The 11,752-nt window shown below is 32.4% G+C and overlaps 1 protein-coding gene across 2 annotated transcripts; it reads left to right on the forward strand.

Annotated features, from left to right (window-relative positions):
* Positions 1-973: 973 nt before the first annotated feature.
* Positions 974-11,693, forward strand: LOC114334245 (tRNA (guanine(10)-N2)-methyltransferase homolog). 2 transcript variants are annotated; one of them, XM_050654920.1, is made up of 9 exons: positions 974-992; positions 1,188-1,310; positions 1,366-1,431; positions 1,861-2,109; positions 4,826-4,960; positions 5,027-5,290; positions 5,399-5,537; positions 5,900-6,098; positions 11,377-11,693. In XM_050654920.1, the coding sequence occupies exons 2-9, from the start codon at positions 1,248-1,250 to the stop codon at positions 11,657-11,659; spliced, it is 1,398 nt and encodes a 465-aa protein (XP_050510877.1). In that variant the 5' UTR covers positions 974-992; positions 1,188-1,247; the 3' UTR covers positions 11,660-11,693. The 2 variants fall into 2 exon arrangements, with proteins under 2 accessions (XP_050510877.1, XP_028140084.2); XM_028284283.2 differs by lacking the exon at positions 974-992 and having other exon boundaries at positions 1,083-1,310.
* Positions 11,694-11,752: the final 59 nt, after the last annotated feature.

Consider the following 11,752-nt stretch of genomic DNA (forward strand, 5'->3'; position numbering starts at 1 on the left):
TCAGCTTTAAAGATTATACAGCCATAATGAAAGTCAAAAAAGATTTTCGTCCTAATTACCAAAATATAAGAGAAGAGAAGAGACAAATAGCTTAGGTGACAAATAAAAAGAAGAAGAATAAGTAAGGTTAAATGCGGATTTTTTAAATTATAAATAATAAATTAAATAAACAATATCAAAATCCAACAATGAAGACGAAGCATTCTAAGGCTACTCTAATGAGATTTCCACTTATATTTGGAGGCTTGTTAAGTATGATAGGAATAGGTTTCTATACCAGGTAAAAAACTTAAAATTTTTATGAAGTTATTTTTCTCATTAATTTTATGATTTTTAGAGAAAACTGGTTAGGGGATGTAGAAGGTGCCAAATCTGCACTTTATAAGGAAAATAATGAGACTCTTCACGTGTTAGAAGACTTAAAGAAAGAGCATAGAAAAAAGGTGGAATCATTGAAGTAGCTGCAGTGGCATTTAAAGACTTTTGGAATGTTTTACTTTGTAGATAATCACAGTTCTGTGATAGTATAAATGGAAAAGCATATAATTGTGCAATGGTACTAGCAAGATCCAGTGTAAAAAAATATTGTTGATGATAATTATCTACAAAAATAATTGTTTAATAAATTAATGTTTTTATATAAGTGAACTCATTAAAAACGATTTGTTTAGTTTATGTATTTCTTATTGTTGTATACCCATGAAATAGAGATTTACTAATATCTACAGGTACCCCAGGAAACGATGCTGACAAAGCACTCCAGAACTCAAAAATTACTGGCCCAGTGTTTTAATTGGAATATCTAGGGCCTTGGGGAAATCAATAGAAAGGGCGTACCATATCATGGGTATCAAAATTTTTACTGAGTCATGATTTTTAATTAGCATTTAGGTGATAAAGCAACTTTTTTCATTCAATAATATTCAGTGCCATAAGTTTTTCAACTCAGTAATTTTGAGTTCTCTCCTCAGGGTTCCTGATGGTACCTCAAGGTACTTGTTTTGAAAGCTCTGTATGTAAAGTAAAAGCATCATCTACAGATTAGTGAAAAATTGTGCTGAAGACAAAACAATCAAGGCCAAATTAAAAAAAAAATAACCTAACTTTTTCAACTTCAATGTTTTTGCCTGTTTTGCAATAAAGTGTGATAAAATGTTATTTTAATTATTAAAATTTCTTTTATATAGGATATAGGAAGAATTAAAGTGTTTACCGACCATTGGAAAGAATTTAAACAATTTGTCAGCATGAGCAAGTGGAAAACATATCTGTTGTGGTTTGCACAAGAACACACAGAATTTCGTTTTTCGGTAATTTAAGTAATTAATGTACAATTTTATAACTTATCCTAATTTATTTTTCCAGGAAATCAACTCGCTGATTTCACTTTTTAACATAGAAATGAAATTTGTTCAACAACCAAAAGATATAGTAAGTATCCTTACTCTAATTCAAAAAATAAATTCAGGAGCAGTATTTTGTTTAACCCTTTCGCTGCAGATGACGTCATTCGCTTTTTAAGTCACAGGAGGGTGACATCTTTCAATGACACTGCACATACTTAGTTTAGTATATTGCTATATTGTCAAGCGATATAGTGATAGTAAACGACATCTTTCGAGTTATCCACAGTGAAAGGGTTAAGTGATTTAGGCAAAATCATATTTTGACATCTGTTGAAATATTTATACATATTAACACGTTATGCGCCATGTTGATCCCTAGGGACCGATATAGGAAGTATACCTTATATGCCTTGAAGTTCCCTAGGGACCGCTGCTTTGACTGGGGGACATTTTTTCAATATTATGTCTATTGCTTAACGTGTTAAAGAAACACCCTGTATATATTTTCTTCTAGGAACCATATTGGATTGTTGAATTTAGCTCAGAAAGGGATGTAAAACTATTGGCCAGTAGGTCTGTATCTTTAAGGAATTGCTTGGAATTGTGGGCACATGCTAATTCAGTTCCAGAACTACATGATAAGATGAAAAAATACCCCCAGAATTTGCTCCAATCACATTTTGACCCTAACAAGTCTTTCAAGATCGAAGTAGAGACTTTTTGTAGACATTTTACACAAAAGGAAAAGGTTGAGAAATTAGAGGTATGTAATTCTGGTTAATTTAAGTGGTAGAACTTCCTAGAAATAAACATTAGTCTTTCAAAACAATATTTATTTAGTCACTAACCGAACTTTTTCTTTTGTCCATTAAGTTTCTGGAGAATATAGTGACATCATCACAATATACAGCAAGAGGCTGTATTGCGAGACCACTAAGTTGAATAATGTCCTGATTTGCCATCATTTATTTGATCTTTGGTATTGGTAACCCATGGTATTCTCAGCCTTAGTTTCCAGCAGTACATCTGGAATAGATCTATAATTAATCTTTTTATCTCTCTTCATAAGGTTCCAGCATTCTCATGCATAAGTGAAAACTGGAAAAACTAGACTTCTTACCAGTCCCATTTTTGTATCAATAGTTGTTATTTTATGGCTTTTCCAACTTTTTTTAAAAACGAAGTCGAACGTTCAATACCAGGAGTTGATGATCGCTTCCACAGTCTGCGCCAGGATATCTTTTACAGTTGATGGCCGACGACTTCCATCTTGATCTTATTAGGATGTAGTCTATTTGATTCCTTGTCGTTTCTACATTATAGGTCTATGATGTTGATCTACAAGATGTTGTTCTTCACAGAACTCCACTAGATGGTCGCCATTCTCATTTCTCTGTCCCAGTCCCTTTTTGCCCAGCACTCCTTCAATACTTAACTTTGCCATAAAGCTTTTTACAATTGCTGGCCGGGGATTTATTTCTTCAGTACAGTCCCGTTGTTAGTTCCCAGATACACAAATTTATCTACAACAGAGATGATGTTTATCATTATTGCTGCCACATTTTGCCCCAGTTGACCAGGTCAAAAGCTTTACTTACTAATCTATGAAGCCACGATACAGATATCTTGTGTTGTTGAATTCTCTGGATTATTCTATCTTCTTCTTTAAGTACCGTGCCCAAATTTTAGGTGTGGGTAGCTTCCATGACAATTTCCTGATATCATTCTCGATCTTATGCGGGGTGTAATAATTGATCTGCTGATAAGCCAGTCGATTGACGAAGGTTTCAGAGCCATTAATATTTCTTCCTACCAATTCCTCTTTTTCCGCTGAGTATTAACTGCAGCATCCTGTATCTGCTACATCTCATTATATGCCCAAGATATTCAAGATTTCTCTTTTTTATCATCTTGATTAAGTCACCTTCGCCTTGACCTACTCTGTTTGAAATGGGTTGGAATGGATTATTCTATAATCTTTAAACCTTTACTTGTTATGAATTCATTAGATTTACTTATACTATTGTACAGTTATATTAAAAAAAAAAGGTACAAGTATTAGAAAGAGAAGTTAACGTCATCCTATTTGTGTAAAACCAGCTGGGATTTTTGGAGGTTATCAAATGTCACAGGTTATTAAAAATATAAATCATTGGCGTTGAACATTAATTAGACGAAACCATTTATTCAACAATTATATAAAGAATAATTTTAATGACTGTTACAAATAGAATTTAGTATTTGGTGATAGAACCGTCTGCTTCTATAACTTTATTTAGTCTATTTGGCATACTTTGAATTATATTAGATATCATATTTGGATCAAGATCTTCCCAGCACTCTAAGATTGTATCCCACAATTGATCTGAATTTTGTGGCATAAAATTTCTTTTATATATTTTTTTAACAATTATGCCCCAAATGTTTTCAATTGGATTTATATCTGGACTGTGCGCAGGCCATGGCAATACTTCCAGGTTTTGCGTTTGAAACCAATTCCTTACGGCATGGGCAGTGTGGACTGAACAATTATCTTGTTGATATATAAAAGTATTATTAGGATACAATTGCTCAATAGAAGGGAGCATTACGTGTTCCAAAACGTTAATGTAATTGCCAGCAGTAAATCTTCCCTCTAATCGCCAACAAACACCAGGTCCATGTATACTAATCCAACCCCATACATTTACAGAAAAACGTCCAGATTTATTATGAGAGTGAATATATCGTTCTTCAAACCTAGTATTGGCTGGACGATAAACACGGATTGGACCGTTATAGGTTGACAGAAAAGTCTTTTCTTCAGTAAAAATGACGTTTGTTCCAAAATTGTGGGTTGAGGTAAATATAGTTTAGTGCAAATATTACTCTTGCTTGCCGATGTTCAACAGTTACTAATGGTTTTTTAGCAGCTGGTCGGTTTTTTAATTCAGATTCATTGATCCTTCTGCTTACAGTAGGTTGGGCACCAGGAAATCCCGTATGAATCCTTGAATCCTTCGACGTCGCAAATGGATTATCTCTTAAGAATTGAACTAAAACAGCATCTTGTTGAGGAGTGGATACTTTGGAACGCCCTGAACCAACCTTTCTTTTTAATGATTGTTGTTGGACCCATCGTTGCTTAATTCTGAAGATTGTTTTCAAATTTCTATTATAGAAATTTGCTAGCGCACGAATTGACCATCCTTCTTCCATTTTCGTAATTATTTGAGCCTTTTCAATCTCACTTAAATGACGAGGCATATTAATTTTTTATTGTACGTAACGTTAAACCTTCTATCAAATTAAACGTCTTTGACGTCTATGAGTTGCATTTTTGATCACTTATGACATTTGATAACCTCCAAAAATCCCAGCCGGTTGTACACAAATAGGATGACGTTAACTTCCCTTTCTAATACTTGTACCCCTTTTTTTTTAATATAACTGTAGTGTATTTACTGCTGAATTTTTTACTTATGGATCATATTTTTTAGGCTTTTAGCTACTTACCTGTTTTAGGACCAGTGAATTTGAAGAATCCTGATACAACGTTGCAATATATTGAATATTATGGCACCAGAGCTAACGATCCCCCAGAATTACCATATGATGTATTTTTTGGTAAATGGGTAAGTACAATAACTATCAACTCAAGTCATAAACAATGTGAGATTGTAATTCGCCAAAACTTCTAGATAGCCAATGGATTACGCCAATTAATCAAAAAGTTATCACTAAAAACGAGAAAATTCATCGGGAATACAAGTATGGATCCTCAACTGTCCCTGTTGATGGCGAATCAAGCAAAAATAAAAGAAGGGGATATAGTATTAGATCCGTTTGTGGGATCAGGCTCTCTTTTGGTAGCAGCTGCTCAATTTGGTGGTTACGTTCTGGGCACAGACATCGATTACTTAATGCTTCATGCAAGGACGAGGCCTTCCAGAATATCTCAGAAGGTAAATTATATTTGTATTACATAAAGACGGTTTTTTATTTAAATCTCATCAAAATGTTTGATTAAAACTTATTAGTCTTGTTTGCAAACCTCTAAATATGTTTTTTAGTCTAGAGCAAAAGACGAAAGCATAAGGGCCAACATGGAGCAGTATAACTTACAGCATAGGTATTTAGATGTAATGGTCAATGATTTTTCCATGTCTTTCTGGAAAAACAACTTCAAGTTCGATGCTATTTTAACTGATCGTAAGTATAGATATCCATAATGTATATTCAATAAATTAAGGCTCTCAGAACTGGTGTTTTTGACTTATTTATAGCCTTCCTATGCCTGTTGGGCTGTCAGTTACTCTGAATAAGTAAAATGTAAACCGTCTGCTCGTCTTCAAAAGATACTAAGGAGAATAAGCAGTGAAATCTGTCAGAATGGTACCAGAAATTCCAATACCAATTCACACCAACTGTCAATAGCTCGGAGCCATATTGTGGCTATAAAAAGCGTACTTATTCAGGAAATAATGACAGCACAAAATGTATGAAAGAAATAATTCCAAACCACACAGTCTACAAGCACGAAAACCATTGCATCAATATTGATATTCTTTTAGCACCGTATGGAATCAGAGAATCAACCGAAAGAATAGGAACCACTAGAGAAAATTACAAAATAAAAGAAGAGCATTTACCAACACACATTCCGGCAAAAATCGAATATGGTATTTCGAATATATATAAAGATATATTGTTGTTTTCAGCTAAACATTTAAAGATTGGAGGATGTGTAGTATGTTGGTTTCCAGTCTTCAGGTAATAGTTTTATAAGTTTACAGATAAGCTAACACATTGATGTCAAGTAGGGGAGTCTGTTTTTCATCTACCCTAACTGCGAGTTTTGAACTCTGCAACCTCATTTTTATGAGACATATTTGTTAGGTATACCTAGATTACAAATGTCTTCCAGCAATTTGTTTCTTTTTACACTGAAAAGCTTATTTAAAGCGTACATACATATTATATAGTTCTATTTTATATTCATAGGCATTTTTTAATCATTATTAGTATGAATATAATATTGTCTGTGTTGGCTTTATTTGGTTTGAATCCGTTTTGATCATCAAATATTATATTCTCTTGGATATTATACAGTATGGTGCAAATGAAAGGAATAAATTCGTTATTTCGTAAACCGTCGACTTTAAGGAAAAATCCTGAAACAGGTCGATTTTTATTTTTAAGTTATGATATTGTGGCATATATGGTATACTAGTGACGTCATCCATCTGGACGTGATGACCTAATCGATGATTTTTTTAAATGAGAATTGGGGTCGTGTGCTAGCTCATTTGAAAGGTTCTTCAATTCTCTATTCAGTAATATAAACATTTACATAATTATTTATACAGGGTGTCCAAAAAATTTTTATTAAATTAAATTTGACAAAAAAAAGAAGAATGTATGTAATTTATTTAATTCAAAATACATTTTACTGCTTTCACAAATCAGAAAACAAAGTTTATTTCACAAATAAACATTGCTTTTCGCTTCAATTAAATGTTCAAACTTTTAAGAGGCAGGTGGCAGGCGGGAGCTGGCTTGAACATTGAATTTAATCGAAAAACAATGTTCATTTGTGAAATACACATTTTTTAGTTTTCGGGTAACAGTAAAATGTATTTTGAATTAAATAAAGTACATACATTCTTCTTTTTTTTCAAATAATTTAATTAAAAACTTTTTTTGGACACCCTGTATAAATAATTATGTAAATGTTTATATTACTGAATAGAGAATTGAAGAACCTTTCAAATGAGCTAGCACACGACCCCTATTCTCATTTAAAAAATCATCGATTACGTTATCACGCCCAGATGGATGACGTCACTAGTATACCATATATGCCACAATATCATAACTTAAAAATAAAAATCGACCTGTTTCGGGATTTTTTCCTAAAGTCGCCGGTTTACGAAATAACGAATTTATTCCTTTCATTTGCACCATACTGTATATCGCCTAGTGAGAACAATAGTGGCGAAACACGAAAATCAACGTTTTTGAGTTAAGTCCATCAATCGACACCTAAATATGCCCTCTTTTATGTGCAATATCGGCTAACAATTATTTAATTTCCTTATTACTAGAGGGCGCCTACAAGTCTTTATGGTATTGTGAATTTGTGAAATATTTTGATGCATTAACGACGAAAGCACACCAAACTTTATATCAACACTGGCGAATCTGTAATTACGCCGTGCCTGCATGTATTTGAAATATTAGATATTTTATTAAAGATAGTAGTACAATGTGCAATAGTGGCGAATGAACACTTTTGTCTGTGTGGTCGTTTTTGGTTGTGTTTTTTTTTATAAAACTTCTTACAGAGAAACTCAGTTTCAATCGTTCTTAGGTACTTAGAAATAGCAAATCAAGAAAGCGTCTATCCACTTTGGATCAGTATTGTTTAATTCCACACTATCGAGAACCAATATTCATTTCTAAAAAGAAGTCTTACAAAATAAATCAATTCCTTCTACCCACAATCATTTCTTTAGTAGTTTGAAATGCGAAACATACGTGAGTGAAATGATGAATTTAATTTTACTATTCATAGTTCTTTTGCTTACTTTTTATCTTTTATCATGTTTGTCGTTTTCATAATTATTACTTAAGATCTTATTTTGTTATTTTTCTATTGTACTTTAGTTTCATTTTGCGAATAACTGGTGTGTACAATAAAATACTTTATTTGATGCGTTTAATTTATTTTTAAAAGTAAATTTTTTAATTATTTAAAACAGAAACCAAACTGTTGTAGTATAGTAGTAGTAAAGTATAGTGGCGAAATATCAAATTAAACATCCTCGATAATGCAATAATGGCGTAACGCAGAAAAAAAATCAAAAATAAATACAATATCCATCTTTTCTTCAAATATAATTACTTCTACTAATTGGTTTACATATCTAGAAAACATATTATTAGACAAATTCTGTAAAATGATTACCTATTATTCAGTTATACTGTTTAGCAGTTTTATCAAAACTTCAAATACGATTATCTCTAACACTGTTACTAATAAAACACTCGTATTCTAAGGTTATTCCGTATTTATATCTAGAATAGTTATCCTAAGTATAAGGTAGATATAGTACGAAAATAATTCGTTACTAATAAACTCGGTATAAGTTAGATATAAGTATTCCCACTTTATTCCAAAATAATAGTTTGGCAATATTGCAATCTTGTGCACAAATACGTAAAACAACGATATTGTGTCAAATATGTCAATTTTGATTTTTATCTGTAACTAACAAACCAAATTAACCTAGGCGAAAAGTTTTCGGAATGATGAAAATGAGTTTTTATTGATTTTTTTAAATACGTTTAAAATACCAGTATTCTTCTTTCATATGGTTTCCACAGAATTCTTCTTCTTCTTCACGTGCCATCTTCGCGACGGAGGTTGGTAATTATCATGGCTATTCTGATCTTAGATGCTGCTGCTCTGAATAGTTCGGTTGATGTGTATCCGTACCATTCCCTCAAGCTACGCAACCACGAGATTGGTCTCCTTCCTACACTTCTCTTGCCCTGGATTTTCCCCTGTATAATCAACTGAAGTATGTTGTATCTCTCATTACGCATAACATGCCCCAGGTACTACAGCTTTCGTGTATTGATGGTTTCCAATATTTCCAGTCTTTTATTAACTCTTCTCATGACTTCGTTGTTTGTTATATGCTCGGTCCATGATATCTTCAGGATTGTTCTATACACCCACAGTTCAAATGCTTCCAACTTTTTAGTAGTCGATGCGTTAAGTGTCCATGCTTCTATCCCGTAAAGCAGAGTCGAGAAAATATAACACCTTGCCAGCCTAACTATAGAGTCTAATTTCAGTTCTCTTGCACAAAGTACCTTTCTCATTTTATTGAAATTTGTTCTTGCTTTCTCTATTCGAACTTTGATTTCTTTGGAGTAATCGTTTGTGTGATTAATTATTGTGCCAAGATAGTTGTAGTTTTCTACTTGTTCTAAAGTTTTACCTTTAATAATTGTCAGGCTTTCATCATTATTTTGGGTTTTTGATATCCTCATAAATTTAGTTTTCTTGATGTTTATCGATAGAATTCCACAGATAGTTCCACAGAATTGCTGTATCATTATTATTTTCTGAACAATAACATTGCAAAAAAAGTTTCTAGGGGTAAACAAATTGAATAAAATTTAAACTAATTCAGAAATCATCTTGAAATTTTTTGTGCAGTACTGTTTGACTCAACTTTTCATGCAGTATCAAATTCAAATACGTGAATCACCTATTAAGTTTTTTAAAAACCTTACACCATCTTTATAAAACCGATATTTAATTCTGAATTCCTTATCAGTGTATTGTGAAAAGGGATTTATTATATCTTCTAAAAGTTTCCTTTTTCGTGTTTTTTCTATCATGTTAATTACATTATCAACTTCTTCGACAGCCGCAACACCCCTTAAACACATTTTTTATTATATAATTACTCACAAAACAAATCAAAGGATAATATATTTTTGCCTCTGATGACATTGACAGTCATAAAATAGGTTATACCAGACTTAAACAAGGGTGTGGGTCGGTATAAACTTGGACTAAATTCTTAAACCACGTATAACCTATATCTAAGTTATTCCATGTTTATTGGTAGTGATTTTGCCTATACCTGATTTATTCTCAGTATAACTTTTATACTTGGTTTATTAGTAACAGTGTAAATGTTCATTTTGAAGTTTCGTCACTATTGTTCTCACCAGGCGATATATCTTCAACAATCTATTGTAAATAAAATCAGAAAGAATTTTGTATACTACATTTAGCAATGTAATTGGTCTATATTAATTCTGGCATTCCCTCTCACCTCCTTTTTTTATATCTGTGGCTTGGTTGGTACAAGAAATGCCTAAGTCATTCGTTCAACCAGAAAACATTATGTCTACAAAGCATCCCTAGCACCAATTTTAAAAGAGATTTTGTGAAGGTAGGTATTTCTTGATTTTATGAAAATACTATTTTGAAGGCTAGATAGACTTTTTAGAAGCCAATTGTCTTTTTTAAAGCCCCTGAAGTCAAAAATGTCAAAGTGAAAATAAGTGACTTAAGCACTTCTTGTACCAAGCCACAGATATATTGGCTGTATAAGTCTAACTACCCATTCCTCTGTCATTTGGTCCTTTGTCCATATTAATGTTATTAGATAGTGAATTCTTCCCCAGAGTTTGGATGTTCTTTATAATTCTGCCGAAATTCCATCCGTCCCTGACACTTTATTGTTTTTTAGTTTCTTTATTTTACAGTTTTATCCGCTGTATAGTATATTGTCTCGTTTTGTTCATTTGTCTGCTTTTACGTTTTCTTCGAAGTATTCTTTCCAATTCCTTATAATTTTTTGTTTCTGTTAGTAGTACCGCATTTTCTGATTTCGTGTATGTTATTATGCTCTAGGATTTATTGTACTTGTTTTTTCCTCTCTTTTTTTCTTCTGCCTATTCTAGTCGCTTGTATTCTCTTCTCAGTATAAATTTTTCTGTTTCTTTGAAGTTCATTAAGTTGCATTGATTTTCCTCTACTGCAGCTCTGCATTCATCATCATATCATTCCTCATTTCTTTGTCTTTTGACTTTTCAGACAGTTCCCTTTGCAGATTCCGTTTTGTTTTCAATTGTCTCCATTCCTCCTCTCTGATTCTGTTACGTTTTTTGAGATAATTTTGATATTCTTCTTTCTTTGTTGGGTTTTTAATGTTGCACTGGTCAAAATGGACTTAGGGCTTGCGCAATGCTGAGTATGATTTAATATGTAGTCGGTTCGCTAAACTCAGACACAACTGACTAGTGATTTTAGTAAGTAATTTTGCCAATTTGGTAAAATTGGCAAAAAAAAATTACTAAATAGTTAATAATTACTAAATAGTCAGTAATTTTGCCAATTTTTGTAAAATTGGCAAAAAACAAAAAAATTACCTACTAAAATCACTAGCCAGTTGTGTCTGAGTTTAGCGAACCGACTATACCAAAATTGATGTCACCTATAAAATTATCACTGTTTTAGGGAAGACTACAATGAAAAATGTCTACCCTCACATCCCTGCTTCAAATTAACCGCTAACTGTGAACAGGTTCTAACAAAAGTCACATCTAGGAGATTATTAACCTTTGAAAAAATTAAAGATCCATCTCAGGAAGAATTGGAAACATATGACCATGATATTACCGATTTTAGGGAAAAATATTATGTTGCTAGAGAAGAGACTAGAAACGAACGCAGGACAAGAGAAGCTAAAATAAGGGAAGAAGATAGAAAGAAATATGAAGGAGCAAAGAAAGGTGGTTAATGTGTTCTTGATTTATTAAATTTTTTATACTTTTTATTTGTTTTTTATTTAAATATCTTCTGCATATTTTCAAAATTTGCTCCTATTGACCTG

The sequence above is a fragment of the Diabrotica virgifera genome, chromosome 1, assembly GCF_917563875.1.
Source record: "Diabrotica virgifera virgifera chromosome 1, PGI_DIABVI_V3a".
In the NCBI taxonomy this organism is placed as follows: domain Eukaryota; kingdom Metazoa; phylum Arthropoda; class Insecta; order Coleoptera; family Chrysomelidae; genus Diabrotica; species Diabrotica virgifera.

Bases quoted from the DNA above. Each gene is read 5' to 3' on its own strand.
- LOC114334245 (XM_050654920.1), top strand. From the start codon at position 1,248: ATGAGCAAGTGGAAAACATATCTGTTGTGGTTTGCACAAGAACACACA. The intron at 1,432-1,860 runs GTAAGTATCCTT...ATTTTCTTCTAG, and splicing joins TTCAACAACCAAAAGATATA to GAACCATATTGGATTGTTGA. The intron at 4,961-5,026 runs GTAAGTACAATA...CAAAACTTCTAG, and splicing joins ATGTATTTTTTGGTAAATGG to ATAGCCAATGGATTACGCCA.